General features: G+C 36.5%; 4 protein-coding genes across 5 annotated transcripts; 2 read left to right on the forward strand and 2 right to left on the reverse strand.

Annotated features, from left to right (window-relative positions):
• The first annotated feature begins 595 nt into the window (after window positions 1-595).
• On the forward strand, window positions 596-6,894 carry LOC107026480 (protein NARROW LEAF 1). Its single transcript, XM_015227455.2, has 6 exons — window positions 596-804; window positions 1,912-2,404; window positions 2,725-2,868; window positions 3,681-3,921; window positions 4,690-5,190; window positions 6,111-6,894. The coding sequence occupies exons 2-6, from the start codon at window positions 1,916-1,918 to the stop codon at window positions 6,533-6,535; spliced, it is 1,800 nt and encodes a 599-aa protein (XP_015082941.1). The 5' UTR covers window positions 596-804; window positions 1,912-1,915; the 3' UTR covers window positions 6,536-6,894.
• A 1,254-nt stretch (window positions 6,895-8,148) lies between these two features.
• Window positions 8,149-11,902, forward strand: LOC107024087. Of its 2 annotated transcripts, XM_015224977.2 has the most exons (4): window positions 8,149-8,324; window positions 8,675-9,772; window positions 10,935-11,312; window positions 11,599-11,902. In XM_015224977.2, coding segments are annotated over exons 2-4 (1,419 nt in total). In that variant the 5' UTR covers window positions 8,149-8,324; window positions 8,675-8,733; the 3' UTR covers window positions 11,601-11,902. The 2 variants fall into 2 exon arrangements, with proteins under 2 accessions (XP_015080463.1, XP_027774367.1); XM_027918566.1 differs by lacking the exon at window positions 11,599-11,902 and having other exon boundaries at window positions 10,935-11,500.
• A 209-nt stretch (window positions 11,903-12,111) lies between these two features.
• On the reverse strand, window positions 12,112-15,944 carry LOC107026555 (protein Iojap, chloroplastic). The gene is made up of 5 exons (XM_015227558.2): window positions 15,573-15,944; window positions 14,498-14,624; window positions 13,505-13,643; window positions 13,280-13,368; window positions 12,112-12,591 (listed from the first exon to the last, which is right to left on the reverse strand). The coding sequence occupies exons 1-5, from the start codon at window positions 15,783-15,785 to the stop codon at window positions 12,458-12,460; spliced, it is 702 nt and encodes a 233-aa protein (XP_015083044.1). The 5' UTR covers window positions 15,786-15,944; the 3' UTR covers window positions 12,112-12,457.
• Window positions 15,945-16,433: 489 nt separating this feature from the next.
• LOC107025992 (porphobilinogen deaminase, chloroplastic) lies at window positions 16,434-19,799 on the reverse strand. Its single transcript, XM_015226810.2, has 5 exons — window positions 19,541-19,799; window positions 18,124-18,529; window positions 17,302-17,508; window positions 17,014-17,191; window positions 16,434-16,924 (listed from the first exon to the last, which is right to left on the reverse strand). The coding sequence occupies exons 1-5, from the start codon at window positions 19,732-19,734 to the stop codon at window positions 16,812-16,814; spliced, it is 1,098 nt and encodes a 365-aa protein (XP_015082296.1). The 5' UTR covers window positions 19,735-19,799; the 3' UTR covers window positions 16,434-16,811.
• Window positions 19,800-20,042: the final 243 nt, after the last annotated feature.

The raw sequence follows: 20,042 nt of genomic DNA on the forward strand, positions 1-20,042 counted from the left end.
TGATTGTGGTATTGGTGTAAGGGATGGAAGCTAAAGATACCAAGAATGAGAAATGAGCCTTTTGCCGTGATAATTCAAATCACTTCCCCTCTTCCCCTCGTTAGTGAGCTTTTGCGGTGAGAATCCAAATTATGAAATGTGGTATATATCGAATTAAGGAAAAGACTTACACCACTAAGAATTGTGGTTGAATTGACGGGATTCCTCTACTCCTAATTAAAAGTCTTAATTCGAGCCAATCAATGAAAAAAATCTCAAAGTAAAAAATGTTATGCCATGCTACTATGTAATTAAAAGGGAAGGATTTACCAAAACCAAAGTCTATTTTAATGCACCAAACTCCAAAGCAATAGTTAAACGTTTGTAAAGATTTCTTAAATAGGGAAACTTATATTATGGTCTTAAATATCTATAACATTCTTATACGAGCGTGTGTTAAAAATAAATTAATTCTTTTACTAATTATATAAATGTGATTCTATTTCTACTTTAAAATTAAATAAAAATAAAAGTGAAAAAAATGTTCTTATGAGACCTGAGATTTAAATTGAGCCCATAAAAGGATTATAAGGTGACCCGTCCAATTATTCAGTGGCCCGCATATGATGCACCCCCCGCGCCATTTCTCCAAAGTTGCCGATGGACAACATAGTATTTGTCACACTCTCCAATACCTGCAGTGAAGAGAAAAATATAATACTCTCAACACTGGGGCCTCTCATGGCGTAGCGTGGGTTTGACTATGTTTGCAGCCTTTTGTTTTCCTTTCCCAATTTCATATCGAGTTTAGGCTGCTTATGTGAGGTAAAAAAACTCATCTTTTTTTTCCTCTCGAAGAATCCATCACTATTGCGATTGATCTTCCTTTTTTCACTTTCTCTTCTTCATGCAGAGATATCTTCACACACCCATGTTTTTTTTTGAATTTTCCAGGACCCCATTAATTTTGTTCCCTCAATTTGTACTGTGCACAATCGTTATCAAAATAAGTGCTTTTTCAATATTACTGTATTTATTATCCGTTTTTCCTCTCAAGTGTTTCTTTTCACTTTTCCTATTCCTGGTTTTGTTGCTTGGTTATATATGTTTGGCTGAGAACTTTTTGTTTTTATTTCCGTTGTTGGGGAAATAGGATATATTGGACCTCACCTAGTTTGGGATTGAAGCATAGTTATTGACATATTGTTGATTGATTATGGTTGTTGTTGAACTTATTATCTATTTCTGTTGAGAAAGATACCTGTTTTCTTAGGGCCATGTTGATTGTTGAGGCAGTTTTATCATCTTATGAAGTTCATTCTTTCAGATTTTAAAGTAGCTGAGAGAAATGATGTGATGGATAATATTGTTGTAAGCTGTGGCTAACTAAAGGAAAAAAAAATCTTGCCATGTTTATCTGGTGCTATAACACATTTGATGGATCTAAATAGCTTTCAAATTGCTTACCATTCACTTTATACAGTCTATATTATCATGACTTGTATTGGACTGGAACAATAAAGTTACTCACGGCCAGCAGTGCTATAGTTTCTTTTAATCATTTGGATCTTTTCTACAGTCTTCCCTTTGGTGATGTTAACAATATTATATTCAGTAGATATGTGCGTTTTGGCTGTACGGATTTCTATTTTCATTTTTGAGACTGAGTTTACTGGATATTGTTAAATCTTTTAAATAACGTTGCAGCTTTAATTAAAGAAACATGTGAAACAAATTGGAATTTATGCTAAATTATTGCATTGGCCGTTCTCTGTGGTTCGAACACTGTTCTTCCTTTATCAGTTTTGACATAGATTACTAGAGCATACCTCTATGATAGCAAAGATCTTGTCCTTGAAAGTCAGACTTTAGGGTAAATTTTTGGTTTCTTCCTGTTGGACTTTGAATAACAAGTTTGTCAACTATGAGCAGAAATATGGATCGAGCAAGGTTAAATAAAAGAACCCGTTGCTCAGGTTCAACACCGTCAGAGGAGTCAGCCTTAGATCTTGAAAAATACTGTTGCAGTTATTCTAATCTTCCTTCACTTAGTCCACCAACACTTCAACCTTATGCATCGGCTGGACAACACTGTGAGAGTAATGCTGCATACTTCTCCTGGCCTAGTCGGCTAAATGATGCTGCTGAAGAGAGAGCAAACTATTTCGGAAATCTTCAGAAAGGGGTTTTGCCAGAAACTCTTGGCCGATTGCCCGAGGGGCAGCGAGCAACAACCTTACTTGACCTCATGACTATAAGGGCATCTCATAGCAAACTCTTGCGTTGCTACAGTCTCGGTACAGCAATTGGTTTTCGTATTCGACGTGGTGTTTTGACTGATATACCAGCAATACTAGTGTTTGTATCCCGGAAAGTTCACAAACAATGGCTTAGTCCAATCCAGTGTCTACCTACTGCTTTAGAGGTGATCAAAAGGATGCCTAATTATCTTTTATCCTATTTCTGTCACTCTCTCGTGAAAGATTTTCCTGAATTAGGACAAAAAAAGATGACGAAACTTTACTTCCTTATAAAAACAAAAGAGGATGAAATTTACTTCATTGATTTTCTTTTATCTTCTCTTGCTGTATTCCTCCCCGTCACTTTTCCTGATAGGGATTGTTCAATTGTGTGAGTTTAACTATTATTAGATCCCAAAGAATCAACACTTGCTAAGAAATGTTATTCTTGCATCATTTATTCCTTATAGTTTTCTCTATGCTTAAATATGTTACTTATCATCAGGGCCCTGGAGGTGTGTGGTGTGAAGTGGATGTGGTCGAGTTCTCCTATTTTGGTGCACCAGAGCCAACACCCAAGGAGCAGTTGTACACAGAGATAGTCGATGACCTGCGGGGTAGTGACCCATATATTGGTTCAGGATCTCAGGTAGTTTGATGCTTATCACAACTTTTCACTCTAAAGATGCTTTGATTGAGTTTTGATGAGTTCATAAGAGAGTTGAAGTCTAAGTAGAGTCCTAGAAAATGTATCAATCAATTTTCAAATCACGTAGGTTGGGCAAATTTATGGCAAGTATTGCTATTTTCATGAGTCCTGTTAGTAGATCGACTCTAAGCATCTTGCATAAAAGTTAAAACAACTATTTGGGTGTGGCAGATCCTTGGAGCCATCTGCTTCTTTGCTTCTGAGCACATTTTGTATTTTTCTGAAGTGCTTATCATTCAGTATCGGAACTAGGTTTATGCTTACCATATTTTTCTGAAACTATGCAACAAGGACAACTTATGTTAGTCTTATATTACTAAAAGGCATCTACTAATTTTGAAAAGGTTGGAAGAAATGGATGATGATTTCCTGTAATGTGTCTAAGAGCCCATAAACTTTATATGTGCACAAAGACACTTTTTGACACCTTTATCCATTGTTTGGTTAGACTCACATCCCTTCTGAGTGATTTGGTTAGTCATCAAATCAGTTGAGTTCCTTTGAAATCTCCAGCAAAGGTTAAATACATTATAAGGGACTCGGGGAAAGGTTTTGTTTGTCAACAAGTTAGTTGAGCTTCTTTGTTGAGATCTCCAGTCGTTTTTAATTGCATCTTAGGAAGATAAACAATTAAAGAGTCTGCAGAAGAAATCAGATGTAAACTACTTGTTTGGCTTGTCATTTCTTTCTTCCCTAAGGTTATCACTCTGATCGTACATGTTAATTCACCACATTTTATTGGAAACATCTAGGTAGCAAGCCAGGAGACATATGGAACCTTGGGCGCTATTGTGAGGAGTCTGTCAGGCAATCGACAAGTTGGTTTCCTAACTAACCGGCATGTTGCTGTTGACTTAGATTACCCAAATCAAAAAATGTTTCATCCTTTACCTCCAACACTAGGACCTGGAGTATATCTGGGTTCAGTGGAGAGAGCTACATCTTTTATCAGAGACGACCTTTGGTATGGCATATTTGCTGGCATAAATCCAGGTTAAGTGTTTCTTCTTACCTTCTTTACTGATTTATGTTGGAAGGAAGAATGTTCTGATGCTACAAATCATTATTGAAATTCGCTAAATGAATAGTGGATTATGATGTCTCGCCTTGTGCTTTGGTAAATATGTCTTGTGATACTAATCCTTTCTCCATCATCAATTCATATCTATCATTTCTTGGATAGAAGAAGGTTATGTAAAAACTTGACAAATCAGTGTTATCAAAGACGAAAAGCGCAAAAAAGCTCTAAGGTCTGTGGGGACTTTAAGCTCAAAGCACAAATAAAGCTTGGGCTTTAATTAAAAAAGGCGCAAAGGGAGAAAAAATACAAATATATATGTTTAGTCCAAAACTAATAATTATAAACATTATGACAAATATATGACCAATGAATTGAAATTTTTTTAGTTATGAAGTGAATTATCAATTGTTTTGTGTCAATTCTTCATAAGAGGCTCATTGTCAAGAAAGTTTGTCTTAGAACCTTGATGACGACACTGAAGCGCATATAAAGCGAGGCGAAGCGCTCAACACATTTTGAGCCTCGCTTTGGGGCTTAAGCGCGCCTTTGATCTGCAAGTGCAACCCATGCTAGAAATCTTCATTTTTGTTTCTTTCTATGTTTTTAGATAGATGAAAAGTTATTCTTTGCGCGCTTGCATGTTACCTGCTCTGTTCCTGAAGGTTCTTAATTTGTTAGAGTTATGATTTTTCTTATAGCATTGGTAAGATTTCTAAATGTGGAATTGATTACTCGTGCAGAGACATTTGTCAGGGCAGATGGTGCATTCATTCCTTTCACAGATGATTTCGATATGACCTCTGTTACTACTTCTGTTAAGGGCATAGGGGAAATTGGAGATGTCAAAATTATAGATTTGCAATCTCCTATTAGTAGTCTCATTGGAAAGCAAGTGACGAAGGTCGGAAGAAGCTCTGGATTGACTACGGGCACTGTCTTGGCATATGCCCTTGAATATAATGATGAGAAAGGGATTTGCTTCTTGACTGATTTTCTTGTCAATGGAGAAAACCAGCAGACTTTTGACCTTGAAGGAGACAGTGGAAGTTTAATCGTTTTGAAGGGTGAGAATGGGGAAAACCCCCGACCAATTGGTATTATTTGGGGTGGAACTGCAAATAGGGGACGGCTTAAACTAAAGGTGGGACAATCTCCAGAAAATTGGACTAGTGGAGTTGACCTTGGGCGTCTGCTCAATTTCCTTGAACTTGATATCATTACCAAAGATGAAGCTCTAAAAGGTTTGTGGTCCTCAGCACTTGATTTCCGCCGATAAAGCGAGCTGTTTTTTTCTTTTTTGGTTACATGCACAAAAAATAAATCTCCAATGTGTCCCCCCCCTAAATTTATCTTTTACCACTGTGCTTTCTAATTTGTTTATCAGGCATAGGGCTTACAGTTAGTTAGTGATGTTGAGACTTGAGAGTGATACATCCCAAGTTTTTTCAGAGGGGTGGTTGTAGAAGGAAAAACATGTGTGATTTAGAGTGGACGAGAAGCTAAGAAGCTCAATGGATGTCAAGATCTTTAGAATCGTACAGCGAGTTGTCAGATCTAGCTATACTAAATTGGCCTATTAGAAGCCACTTGACAATTGGCTGATTATCTTTCTCTAAGTGAGCAAGTTTCATTGGTTGATATTTTTATCAAAACCATCTCTTCTAGATTTAGTAGTTTGTAGTTTGACATTTGCTTTGTAGAATTAGTTTATTATTATCCCACTGTTTGCACATTAGTTCTCAGGCATCCAGTTGGTCTGTTTAGCTTCAGAGTTCAGAAGCACGACTTGTCCTCCTTGAAATGACATGCTCAATTTCCTCTACTGACGTTATTTGGGTAGACGGTATTCCTTTCTTCATTTGTATAATGTTTGTAGGATAGATAAAGCAAGTGAATTCCATCCCTTCTGCTAACCGTTAGTATTAGCACCACAAGATGGAATAGAACTAAGCTGACTCCCGTTCTTAATCCCAATCCATGGAGACAAAATTAATGTCTATTCAAAGTGATGTAGGTTCTGTTGCTTTAAATCCTGTCACATCTGTTTGACTTACTCCGATAAATTTACCATTTCATCAACGCCTCCTCTTTTTTCTGATAAAAAGATCTTCAATTCTTTGAGGGTATGTAATAACCTTGTCTGTGTCTATCACTGGTGTAGTTGCAGTGCAAGAACAGAGAGCTGCCTCTGCCACAATGGTGGGCTCTACGGCTGGGGATTCTTCACCTCCTGATATAATGCTTCCAAAGGACAAAATAGAGCCTCTTGGGCTTCACATTCAACAAATTCCCTTGGAAGATGGCATTGGTGGCCCTGATATAAACTCTTCACCTGTGGAAGCTACATTTAACTTGGAAGAAAGTGGGATCAACTTTGATTCAAGTGTTGAACATCAATTCATTCCAAGCTTCAATGGGCAACCTCCGGCTAATCAAGACGACCATCGTGATAAGTCAGCATACGAGAATCTCTCAGCTCTTAGGAAAGGCTCTGATGAAGACATCAGCTTTTCCTTGCAGTTGGGTGGTCATGAATCCAAGAGAAGACGTTCAGAGCCTCCACCAAGCGCAGATGAACCAGAATGATTTTCTCCTTTTATCTGCTGGTACATTTAACTTTGAGGTCTTCCATGGAAAGGAAATGCATTTTGTGTTTGGTTCTAAAACAAGAAAGAGGTCCAACTTGGTTTTTGAGGTGCTAAATTTTCATCATATGGCCATTGATGGCAACCTGTGTATGAAGAGTTTTGTATTTGAACATGTCAGTAGTGCAAAATCCAATTGTAAAATACATGCAAGTTAAAAATGAGGCTGCTTTCTTGAGCTATTTTGATTCATGGCTCCATGCAGTAGACATAAAAATTTGCCTTTGATGTATATTTATGCTGGATATGTTAAGAAACCAAGTGTTTATATATGTGTATTGCAAGTGGATGCGTTCTTTTAGCAAGTATTATTTATGTAATTCTCAAATCAAGTTATTAAAAACCTTTACTTGTACTTATCAACACTATATAAAAAAATCAAACTTTTTTTGGGAATGAATCAATAAGAAATTGAAGGTATTTGTAATACAAAGATTCACAAGATACCTTACTCGATTTGTGTTACTTTTTAAGATATTAATATAATTACAAATTTAAAAAAATAAATTGTAATTTTATATTAAACTTATGAGATTCTTAAAATTTTTAGAGAAATTTGTATATAATAGCAAACTAATAACCTAAAATAAATGGAGTAGTTAGGGTTTGATTTAATTGTGCTCCATAGCAAACGTTTGCAAAAAATTGTCAGGCGCCTCTCTCCCAAATATCTCGCTCGCCACTCTCCTCCAATCTCTCGCTCGCTTCCTCACTTTTTATACAAACACAAGTGTATAAAAATTGTTTCTAATTGTATAAAGCAGAGAAAATTATATAAATACATATATTTTTGTTCCCATCTCTCCCCTCTTTCAGATCTCGCTCGCCACTCTCCCAATTCTCGCTCGCCACCCTCGCTTTTCTCACTTATATAAACAGAAGCGAAATGTATAAATTGTGTTTCTGTTTGTATAAAGCGTGAGAAAATTGTATATACACATGCAAGTACATATATTTTCGTCCTATACACTTATAATTATACAATAAAAATACTCCCCTGCCCAGTTTCTTTTGCCTTTCTCTCTTTCTCGTTTTATTCAATTTTCAAATTATATCTAATTTCTCTCTTTCTCGTTTTATTCAATTTTCAAATTGTATCTAACTTCTCTCTTTCTCGTTTTATACAATTTGATTCAATTGTATATTCTTTGTCAAGTCTCTTTTGTCTTTCTCTCTTTCTCATTTTATACAAATTCAAATTGTATATAATCGTTCTATACACTTATAATAATAGAATTCGTTTTATACACTTCATTTTTATATAGTTTTCTGCCCAAATGTCTTTCTCTTTCTTGTTTTATACACTTCATTTTATACAATTTGCTTCAACTGTATATGTATAGCGAATTATACAGTTTCTATGTTTGCTATGGAGCACAATTATGTAAATTTTGCTATGACATACAAATATAAATTTTTTATTTGTTATATGTGAAAGTTGCCCAAATTTATACACGGCGCCAAAGAGCACATGTTCAATTTGTCTGGGTCCAACATTGTCCATCTATAGGGCCGTATCTTATAAGCCCACAAGAATGGGCCTGCAAATATGGCCCCAATAATTTCTGTCTCCGGCGATCAGCTGAACGACGGCTGCTAACTGTACTGGTCCTCCCTTTTTGACTTGTGCCTTTTTTTCGCTCTATTCCTCTCGCATTTGGATTCCTCCTCTCTCGAGATTGAGACCTACATGCTTGGTGAAACCGGTTGCAGTGCAACGTCTGCCCATGGTGCGTTAAAAAGCCTCAATTTTTCCATCTTCAACCTCAACAATTTTTCCTTATTATGCTCCTAAACTTGTCACATATTTATAGCTTGTTATCTGCTAAGTTTTTTTTTTAATAGGCGATGCCTAGTAGTTGGGATTAAGGTTTAGTGATGTTAGTATATTGATTGCTAATAGTGTTATTTGTCTGTTTAATATAGAGAAATTAAACTCAAATTATTGAGTGTAGAATGAAAAAGTTGGTCCAGTAGGGATATTGATACTGAGGGTTCATATAGTCGACCTCAATGGTGAAAGTTCATTTTTTTATTTCATTTTATTTTCTGAATTGACTGGTTTCTATTTGTCATTCAGTGGGTATGGTCTCGAGTTAATATATTTCAGCACAAGCAGTGCAAAATCTAGAGGATTTCATGGCAGGCAATGGCCTGCCAGCTCTGGGTCGTGTGAAGCTCAGTGATTTGGTACCATTGGAAGGTCTTCCTTCTGATTCGTATAAATTATCTGTCTCAACTTTGACACAGTCATTGGCTCAGTATTCAGCTGCCATTATACAGCTATCCACAAGTGATGGAGCTCTTTTAAGGTCTAGTCTAGAGTCTGCCCGACTTTACTTTCAACACAAACCCTCTTATCCTGCAGCGGATGTTATTCATTCTGATGATTCTCGGGAGTGGTGTAAGACCTCTGGTTACCATGCAGATCCTCAACAATGGCAAGAAACTTATGATTTCAGGCCAGGGCTCACTCCTTCGGAACCCACCACTGAAATTGAATTCCCTCCTGCTGGTTTGGCTGACATATTCTCTTTGCTTGGTAGAGCAGCAAGGGATATATTGGACGCCATTAGCTTCTATTTAAATCTGCGTAGCTCTCCATTTACTGAAATACTTGATAATGTTCCACTCAGAAACCGAGAAACATCATCCTCTGTATTATCCGTCTGTTGTCATGCCAGGCCATCTTTTCAGGGTGCTCAGCACCATGGCCTGACAACTCAAGAGGATGGTCATTTAGGGATGTTCTCGGATCATGAGCATCAGGTTGACAGAAGCCTTGTTACAATTGTTAAGTCGGATAGGCCTGGTCTACATGTAAGAGATTTTCATGGTCACTGGGTTCTTGTGGATGGTGATCTTGGCCCCCAAGAAGCAATAGTTTATCCTGGCCTTGCATTATATCAGGCAACTGCGGGCTATATCAGCCCTGCACTTCATCGGACAGACATTGGTAATCAGCAGGGTAGCATATATGGACGCTGTTCTCTCTCTTTTAAACTTATGCCCAAGTCCATGACCAACCTCAATTGTTCAGAGATGCGGGCTGCTGGTCATGGGGTTGAAGCTCAATTCCAGCTTCCCGTACCAGTTGATGACTTCATGCAGAGATCAACTGATCAGTTGCTTAACAGGAGCAATTTCCCTACATTCAACTTTCCAACAGTCCAAGATGGTATGACATCCTTTTTTCTTTTTTCCTATTTGCATTATCAGTATGGAAATGAAAATCTAGAATTATTACATTTTCGTTTCTATTCTCTTTTTTATATTTAAATGAATTAGTAGACACAATAAGGATAAGGTGACTTAGAATTGGCTATCATGGATGGTGCTCCCTAATGTTTTCAGTTGGAGGGCCAGTTGACAACTTGATCAGGAAAGAAGGTTGTTCATAATCTTGAAACTTCTGTGGTTTTTGAAAAATCTGAGTCTAAAATAGCATCTAGTTAGAGTTATCATGATTATGAGTCCACACAACTAATACCTCCGAACAGATTTTATTTTTTTAGGATGGTAATGTATATATACATATTAAGCACAAAGATTGATTTGGAAACCAAAACAAGGGTGTTACTTCAGAGAAAAGAACCTCAACACAGCATTCCTTCTTCTTCTTCTTCTTACGAGGAATCTAAGACATCTTGACTTGTATTAGGATCATCTATGCACTAAAAACTCAAAAGAAGGATTCAATTCATCTTAAGTTTTTGTAAGGAGCTGTTTGTAGCTTGAAAATATCTTTAATTTCTTTCCTTCCAATCCGAACAAAAGTACTTGGTGTTAATTTTGAAGATTTATTTAGAACAAAAACACAATGCTGACTGAAGCTGGTGTATCACGTATGATTGGTCAGTAATATGAAAAGTTTTGTGACAAGCTTAGCAGTTTTTCATAATTAAAAGTGAAAGGTCTTAGTTTTGCTTGTTGAGGACCTGAAGGACTGTTATTATCTCGAATATCTGGAAATGACTTTCAAACATGGTCAAAGTAGATAAAGCAGCCTCTATTGGTTTAATTATGAGTACAAAAGGTTTCAGATTCTGTAAGTTTCTTTCTGTAATAATGTGAAGGAGGTATCTAGAAGCCGAATCTACTTGCAGTTTCAAGTAATGGAACTAATGAAGGATGCCTTTTTATTGTTACATTTTCTTGTGTTAAATGCTCTCCCATGTTTTTTGGTAATATTGATAGTTTTGGTGTTTTTTACTTTTCCTTAAGCAATATATTACTGCTGGCTGGATTTTTTTAACATTGAATTGAGCTCTTTTCTGCTAGTATTCCTTAGTAAGAAGCTTTTAACAACAGGTCCTTGGATCGATGAAATGCTGGTACAGGATCTATGAAGCCCATCATGAGGAGAAGGAAGAGTAACTCAAGATCTAAACCTCTTCCACCTTCAAAAAGGTTGAGATTGGAGGCACAAAGAGTTCTCAAAGAGAGAGTTCAAGACATAGCTGATAAAAAGGGCATTAAGCTGAGGTTCTGCACCTTAAAGGATTGTGAAAGTCACATCCAGTCACTTGATAGCCCATGTACGAACATAAGAATGGAAATTGGATGGCCACCGGGAGTTCCATTTGTTCACCCACATGATCTCCCAAATAAGGCTAAGATTGGATTTCTTGAAACATATGAACCTGGTTGGTCTGCAACTCATGATATGGAGTTGAGCCTAATCGATCCCGGACAGCCAAGTCAACACACTACTAACTGTAATTATCATTCCCCTAATTAGCCTTGCTTTTCTGCATCCGTATCTTTATTTAAGCAGTAGATGTTTCTGGTTTCTTTAGTTGCATATGCATGAGAGATGGCGTATAAGTTCACATCTTTCCTATCTTCTGCATTGGCCATGTTGCTAGTAACAACATTAATCCATTTGAAGAAGCATTTCTGTTCATCTACTCCTGCATTCTAGAAGTTTACGCCCTCCCTCCCTGTTCTTCTACTTTTACTTTTGGCTCTTGTATATACTGAAAGCAAAAATGTGTTCTGCAGGAGTCTATGTTGCTATCGGAATGCTGCCTGATGAGTGCTTGGATTCATTATACCAATATTTGTCTGCTTAATTATGATCTTGCTAATTTGTATATGAATTTCAATTAAGATATGAATGCACAATGAACTGTTCCTTTGTTTATCGTAATCGTTGTCCCTGTACATATTAGTTTGTAAAATTTGATGGAATATTAGTTCTAAATTCCGAATGTGCTTGTAGTTTTCTCGTCTCTCATACTCTTAGCTCTTGTGGAGCATTTTATGTTGGCCAAAGAGTTTGAATTTATATAGTGGTTGGATCTTAGAAGCTCTTCCCGTTTTCATTTTTCAACCTCTATTTGCTATTTTATTCAACCAATTGGAATGTTATATTGTTGGATCAGCATTGCCTTTTCTTTAATTCCATATATGATGGTGTTTGTACACTTTTGTTAATTGACATGTTTCTTCTACTGAAGAGAATTGTAAGAGGATATAAAACCAACAATTGCAATTACGCCTCAGTCCCAAAAATATTTAAATCCTCATCCTTCATTTAAACTCAACTCACGTCAAGGGAAAAAAGAAGCAGGATGTTAGGTTATTTCATCAAACGTGACAATGAGCCCTTTTTAGTTCAGAATGCTTGTAAACTATTTCTTTACCAATACTTCTACAGAGACAACTTAGTAGAGAGCTTTATCTTCTACAAGAGCAATTACATTACTACTAATTTAAGAAAAATAACGCAACCAGTGGATCAACAGAGTTTGCCCAGATACGTTAATCGTTCCTTGTCAGCAATCGGGGGAACACAGTGGTTGCCTCATAATTTGCTACACTTCCTGTTAATCACCACGAGGCCATAACTGTTGGGACTTCAATAACCAGTAGGTCCTCGCAATTGTTGTTGGTTCTCAAATGGTAGTTCGATGGATGCTGCATTGCCATAGAATTCTTCCAGGTTGTAGTACTCACGCTGCGGAGGAAGAAATAGATGAACAACGACATCACCTGTAATTAAGAGAGGCATGGAGCGACATATCAGCAAGAAGAACAACACATTTCATGGCATACTACATGGTTGCTGCAAGGGTCAAATAGTAGCACATAATATAGCATCGCCTTATCAAAACAAACCACTCATGTTTAGTCCTTATAGCTTTGGAGGTAACATTTTTTCTGACCCTGGCCATAACATGTTTGGCCACCCTGGGATAGCTAGTCCATGTTGAAACCAGAAGTTAACCTTATGCATGGGATGATTTTTGAAAAGCACTACCCATATGAAGCAGGGCACGATATAAACTAATGCTTCTCTGGCTGGGTCAGAGATCTCTGTGCTTTGAACCTTTAAACCTCCTTTTCTTGCTCAACTGAATAATAACGGATTTTTGCAAGTTGCTTGATGGTTTGATAACTTGTAACAGTTAAGCACACTATGTTTGGGTAAGGTATGTTGGACAATGTGAAGCAACACAGTTACAGTAAGTAGTCGGAGGAGTGGGTTAGTCGACAACAAAGTTACTCCCTTCTAATCCTAATGTGCAGAAGGATATTGTCTAACTTCACTTGTCTACGTATGAAATTAAAAAATAGGGGTGAATCAAAAACAAGGGCAATAATAAATTCATATCCAGTGAAATTCTTCAGCCATGACACAAGTAATAGCAGGACTATTAAAGTACCATGAATTACTTACCAAAGTCCAGTAGCGTCCACGAGTTGGGTTTTGAATCTCCAGAAGCAACTCTTCCATATTGTTCCTCAGCCATATCTCTTACTCTGGTCCTTTATGAGAAATTTAGAGAAAATTCAGAATTACAAAAAATAATCGTCAATCCTCTTTGTCTATTTATTCATTTGCGATTATTTATACTGCTGCTGGTTAATATACAATAGAAAACCTCAAAATATGATATCATACCCAATGGCATCAATCTGTGGGCGAGAGAATGCAGTAGCAATAATGAAAAACCGAGTCCAATATACTAGAGGCTTGACAAAGAGGACCTTTATATCTCCAGCCTTGACATCACTTGCAACTTTAGCCACAGCCATTGCAACTGCATATAGAGGGAACAGCACTGTCAACGATTTCTGCCTAAAGTCAATCATCATATTTATATTCTCAGATTCTAAAGTGCTTTTTTGGGTTTCATCTTGTATAATTTTCTATAGTTTGTTCATGATGCTTCAATAGTTTAGGTAAAAATATTTCACCACTAATATACATTAAAAGTAAGCAACATTATCAGTAAATGTCACCAAAACAACTCAAAAGTATATTAAGCAAAATGATGCGAATCAAATTACGATTATATTTGGGCTATACTACCTTAAATTCTATATTATAACTAACAATTATATCAATGTAAAAAAACTTGAAATTATGTTAGGGAGTTCTGATATAAATAATATTATCTCAAAAACCTTCTGGTAGAACTACTACTAGATTGAAGGGCAATGAAAGAACATGAACATTTTAATGCAAGGAGTTCCTACACATAAGAATGGAGGATATTCATGACATTTTCAATGAGATTTTTGAAGGAACAACAAAATGAGACATGTATGGAATTGATTAAGAGACTAAAATGGATGGTTTTTAAGCTAAAAGGGTTCTCAGCTTATTTTTTTCACTACATAGAGGTATAATGTAAGTACATCAATCATAGGGGAAAATACTCTTTTTTCCCCAAAGGAAAATAACAAAAACAAGAACATAGATGCTCATGAGTTATGAAATTAAAGTTGGTCAACACGTTCTTGGATATCATAAAACTAACCGATGTTCCTAAGATAAAACTATGAGCTAAGAGGTACAGGCCAACATGAAAAGTAAAACTATAAGCTACGAGGCTCAAAGCTTCGGCAACTGAGAAGTAGTCAATCCAACTAACAATTTAGAACAACTTACACGATAGGCTTTCAGCATCATCATCAATCTCCTCACTTGCAGGTTTTTGGTCATTTCTTTTGTATACCACTTTCCCATGCGTTCTTAGGAGATCATCAAACATGTCATCTGTATCTTCACTTACATTCTGTACCAAAAGTATTCATGTTAAGTGCAGCATCAAGCAGAAAGATTATCATACATTCATAATGAATCACAGACTAACCAGAAGAAATCACACGTAACGAGCCTCAAGAATAGACTTTGAACTAAGACTACTAAAGACTATATTCAGTGTATAGGTAGTTGTTCAAACAGACAACTATATCTCAATCCAAACAACTTGAGGTCGGCTAGTTTATGGTAGTTGTTCACCTTGAAGAAAAACTCTTTTCTGGGAAGTACATAGTACTACTTCCGGTTCATATTTGCCATTTTTGGCAAAGGATTTGTTCTAAAATATTTGATGTTCTAGAAAAACAATAAGCATTTATTGCTTTTTCTCCCAAAAATTCACCCTTGTTTCTCCAATTAGTGGAGTGTTCATTAAGTGAGACATTTTAGAGAGACATCAAGATAGTTTGGACATATACAAAAACCTTAAGATGTCACAACTCACTTTCTTGAGCATAAACTATGTCTTTTTCCAAGTTCACTCACTTTTACAGAGACCTTTATCATATCTAATACAACTAATCCAACAGCCAAACATAAAGGCAAAGACTACAGATTTTCTTAATCAATGTCTTCAGAAGGAGCAGTAAAGTTGTATTAAGAGTGAAATGCAGTTAACTCTTTCCTCTTTCTATTAGCAAAGACAAGATTATAATTTGAGTTAGCTGGAAAATCCAACAAAACATACTTTGCAACCAGAAAAACAAAATTTGAGACGGCTAGTTAACAGGTTCTTGTGTAGAATTCAAATAAGAAATTGGCGTTCAATTCACAAGAATGCCCTTCTGAACCACAAAAGGGATAATTTTTCAACAAAATACAACAGCAAAATGCAAAACAATTTGCAAATAGTGGTGTAGCTTCACAAAAGAAAAAAAAAGTGGGGGGGGAGGGGGCGGAAGCTTGAAGTTTTAGGGGATACCGAACCGATAGCCGTTCTAGAAAAATCCGTAGAGCTGCTTCTGGAAAATTTCTGATTTTTATAAGGAAATGGGACATAATTAGAGGAATTCAAAGTTAAAGAATAAAGCTTTCTGGTGTTAGCAGCAAGCTTAGCTTCCGCAGCACCGGCAGAGACCAAAATTCCGGTGGAGGGAGTAGAGGGAAGAGGATGAATGCAGGAGTGTACTTTCATATTTCTATACGAGATTTCAACTTTAGAAGATACTGCACAAGAGAGGATTGTATGGGGAAACTCTGTTGCTTGAACCAAATAAATTTTCTATCTTCTCACCCTTCCTATACAAGTATCTCGTTTTAATATTTTCGTCCTATTTTGGATAAGATGGATACTTTCATGTCATTAGGTGTATCAAAGTGTCAACTCCAATAAATATTGAACTAAAATAACAAAAATATTGCATCCACAAACTTTATTTTTATGGTTATAAGGGGGAAAGAAACAAGTTCTTTTTTCTTAATATGATGAATAAAAAAGAAACCTCAATTTAGAACATAGTTAAGAAATATGACTACTATCTGGCTTATATGTATTAGTTCGGTCCTTATCGTGATTGTCCAACATGAAAGTAAAACAACTAATATGTTTCACTTATTGAACAAAGGTTCTATGATTGGTTTGTGATGCCTGAATGCTGAAGCATCCTTAGGAGGTGGAAATGGGGTTAGTTCATGAATTTTTCTTTAACCGAATTTCACTCAAAGAGTTGAAGGGAGAGTTCATCAAGGGTCAACTTGATACTCTTTCTCAAAGATCTAATAGGAGGGAACCGTCTTATGAACAGTTGTGATACAATAAATAAAGCCAATTATAAACAAAATATTCAATTTGGACCAAACCCCTTGCATAAATTAAGCCAACGATGAAATACTCTTTCGTTAGCTTACAACAGTTGCACAGTGATTAAAAACAATCCACGTGAAGTAGAATCCGCCAGTACAACTTTTCTACAAATCTGCAAACATTCACCATTCCTCGGATACACTGAAGGCTAACAACCAGCTGAACACTCCAAATTGAAGTGGAAATGCTACACTAATATACAAAGTATTCAAATTCTATTGCCGAAAAGGTTACAAGGATAAGTAGACTCATAATCCTATAGTAGGGGTGAAATATAAAATTCCGATCTCTATCCCTGTTATTCGATACATCTCTGCATTCATAGGCAGAGGTCGACCATAAGAGCATAAGCTTTACTCAGTTGCCAAAAAATCCTGGACCTGCTTTGGAAAGTAGTTCCTGGCCAGCATCTTCACCCATCCGTATCATGTCTTCAGAAGTATAAGGTCCCTTTCTAGAGGTTTCAATAACTGAAATTGAAGATTATACATCAAATAAACATAAAGAATAAGTAACTCACACATCCCTCAGAATTCTGTAACTAAGGAGTAATGTTTACCTCGCGTTCCATCTGGAGAGGCAACTAATCCTTTAAAAATACAATCTCCATCTTCACCTCGACAGGCATAGCCAGCAATTGGGGTGCGACAAGACCCATCCAAGGTCGTCAAAAATGCTCTCTCACAAACTATTGCTAATCTGGTTTCTTCATGATTTAAAGCAGCAATGTAGTTGGCCTATAATTGCATCCGATAAATAAGAGCGAAATAAAGCCCTCAAAAGAGGAGATATGAGCAATGGTAGAGCAGGAAATGTTTTTGTAATAACAGAGAAGAGTGCTAAATACCATTGTCTCGTCATCACTTCTGCAGGCAATACCAATGGCACCCTGAGCAACAGCTGGTAGCATATCCTCTATAGAAAGGATAGATGATACATTTTCTGTCATATTCAGACGCTTAAGCCCTGCCAGTGCCAATAATGTAGCTTGAACTACTCCCTCATTCAGTTTCTTCAACCTTGTCTGGACATTGCCTCTGAAATTCTCCAACACCTTTAAACAAAATTCACATAAAATAATTAGCATGACTTGTCAAACTAAATAAAAGCAAAGAGGAAAATTTGTTAGATTGGCAGAGCTGAGCTAAATAAGAAAATTCAGGCCAGAAGTAATCACCATAAAAAATTTCACCACAAATTTTGCTTCATCTAAAAGATATTCAGATATAGGAAACTTGAGCTTCGCATTTGGCTTATTAAGAAAACAATACTGCTCCTGGAGCATACAAAGCTATGTAACATATCACAACAAGAAATAAACAATCCTCAATTTACTCTTTTTCCACTCGTTCGTCATCCTACCCATCTTTTTGAGCACACAGAAGTTCTTTTATTATTTTGGCTCATTGCAACATATTCCTAGTTGTTGCAAACAATCTCCAAGGAGTAGTATAAGTAAACTATTTAACTTTCAAGTTTTTACCTTCATAGAAGGCATATATATATATACCAACACAATACATGAAGCAATGACTCAAATAAATTATGGCTGCAGCTTGATGGAAAAATTTACGGAGACTCTTAGTTCACTTTGTTTCTGATATCAACACACACTCAGAGATCAATGGGTCTTCTTCAGAGACTATGATGTGATAGGTAATAGACTTACATTGAGTGAGGGATAGCGATGGAGAATCTGGGACTTTCTCCTCAGTGAAGCAGTACCAATTGTGCTTCCTGATGGAAGTTCAGCCAGGGAACCTGCAGTTAAAGAAATGAATGCATCCCTCACATCTTCACGTGGAAGGTTGCACGGTAAGATAGTCTTCTCTGGCAGATATGTGGGCACATCTTTCATTGAGTGGACAGCAATATCAATATCGCCATTGATGAGGGCTTCGTCTATTTCTTTTGTGAACAACCCTTTTCCACCAATATCTGCAAGAGGCTGACTTAATATCTTATCACCTGTGGTTTTTATTATTACTATCTCAATGGCTCCCTCTTCAGCCAGGTCAGGAAACGAGGCTATTAGCTTTTCTCGAGTCTCATAAGCTTGGGCAAGAGCTAGGGGGCTGTCCTACACAAGTAATTGCATTGTAATCCATAAGAGAAGAGTTTTAGCAAAGCACTTTATAGATATATCAGTCAGTTTCTATCATCCCACCCGAACACGCAAAGAAGGAGATAGAACGAAGAGTTAATCCAAAGCAATGTTGAAACTCATCCCGTATACATTACATGGTTGTTACCAAATATGTTCATGGAACAAGGGAAGTATGAACAAGATATTTTTATTCATCAAAAAGAATATAGATTGGCTAGAAAATATATGCCAGGGGGAAAATGCAAGGAGAAAAAAAGGGTTTATCTGCTTGCTAACATTAGTTAATTTCTAAAAGGCAAGCACAAAGAGGAGTCAAGCATACAAAGTTGTATTTTTGTTTTCTCCATAATGCCAGATCCCCTTAAAAAGCTTACATTTTGACTAACACTAGCACACATCATAACTAAAATACAACAAATTATCGATAAAAGCATAAAGATGACCGTTAACTATTGTGGAAAGAAATTGGGATAAAGCTAATCCGAAATATGTCCAACTAGCATCATTACATTACAGGGCAGAAAAGGTTAGTAGATTATATCTCTACTCTTAAAAACTGCCTACGGGTGGGTGTCAGATCCTTCAAAACTATACTACTTTGGAGGATATGAGAGAAATCTAGATTCTGTCCAACTATGGGGCCATTAGCCCCACATTTTAATTTCTGATTACTAAATGTTCTGAGACTATTGAACTAAATGACACCTCAGTGAATAATATGGTTAATTACTTGTTCATGTACTTCAAATACAATTTTTTTCATATTTACTTTATCACTCAAGAGAAAAACATAAGAATAAAGCATCAATTATTTAATCTCGAATCATCTATCAAAACCCAAGACTAAACAGCAATTAATTGGTAAAAGCCGCAATCTTTTTACATCCGAATTTTCAGTTGAAAGACTGTAACTTTAAGCTGAGATAAAGCCAAATTAGGTATTTTTGTACAAATAGATTGGGTAAATAATTGACAGTACCTTCCTCGTGTTCCAACTCTGATGACAGCGACCTTAGTTTGAGCTTGCTGTTCTACAGCAACGGAAGCCCTGGTAACGTGGACCCGCCGGCGTTGAAGTGAAAGTGCAGATTTACGGCAAGGCGAAGAAAACCCTATTGGTAAAAGGGAACCGGAGCTCAAATTTGAAGCATTTAGAGTGACGAATTTCTCCATTTCCGAAGGAATTGATTAGAGAGAAAATGAAGGTGTTGTTTGTTGTTGGCTACTTATCCTCATCCAGCTAATGTCAGCTGTTTAAAAAGCGGCTTTTGGGCCCACTTACCGTGTCTTTAACCACTAAGATGCTGCCACCTCACCTTTGCACCTCAATCAAATCCACCATCCAAAAGGAAAGGAAAGAAAACCAAAATGTTTTTTATTTTATTTTAACAAATAAGGTCGACTATTTAACAAATTTTAATTTTATTACCATCATCAACTACTTTTAATATGTGTTATTCCATTACCCATCAAATTTAATA

Source organism: Solanum pennellii, chromosome 7 (genome assembly GCF_001406875.1).
Source record: "Solanum pennellii chromosome 7, SPENNV200".
NCBI lineage: Eukaryota > Viridiplantae > Streptophyta > Magnoliopsida > Solanales > Solanaceae > Solanum > Solanum pennellii.

Bases quoted from the DNA above. Each gene is read 5' to 3' on its own strand.
- LOC107024087 (XM_027918566.1), top strand. From the start codon at position 8,734: ATGGCAGGCAATGGCCTGCCAGCTCTGGGTCGTGTGAAGCTCAGTGAT. The intron at 9,773-10,934 runs GTATGACATCCT...ATGCTGGTACAG, and splicing joins CTTTCCAACAGTCCAAGATG to GATCTATGAAGCCCATCATG.
- LOC107026480 (XM_015227455.2), top strand. From the start codon at position 1,916: ATGGATCGAGCAAGGTTAAATAAAAGAACCCGTTGCTCAGGTTCAACA. The intron at 2,869-3,680 runs GTAGTTTGATGC...GGAAACATCTAG, and splicing joins ATATTGGTTCAGGATCTCAG to GTAGCAAGCCAGGAGACATA. The intron at 3,922-4,689 runs GTTAAGTGTTTC...TTACTCGTGCAG, and splicing joins ATTTGCTGGCATAAATCCAG to AGACATTTGTCAGGGCAGAT.
- LOC107026555 (XM_015227558.2), bottom strand. From the start codon at position 15,785: ATGAAAGTACACTCCTGCATTCATCCTCTTCCCTCTACTCCCTCCACC. The intron at 13,644-14,497 runs GTAAGTTGTTCT...CTCTATATGCAG, and splicing joins TGATGCTGAAAGCCTATCGT to TTGCAATGGCTGTGGCTAAA. The intron at 13,369-13,504 runs GTATGATATCAT...TTTCTCATAAAG, and splicing joins CCACAGATTGATGCCATTGG to GACCAGAGTAAGAGATATGG.
- LOC107025992 (XM_015226810.2), bottom strand. From the start codon at position 19,734: ATGGAGAAATTCGTCACTCTAAATGCTTCAAATTTGAGCTCCGGTTCC. The intron at 18,530-19,540 runs GTACTGTCAATT...TGTGTAGGACAG, and splicing joins AGAGTTGGAACACGAGGAAG to CCCCCTAGCTCTTGCCCAAG. The intron at 17,192-17,301 runs GTATTTAGCACT...ATGCAATTATAG, and splicing joins GAAGTGATGACGAGACAATG to GCCAACTACATTGCTGCTTT.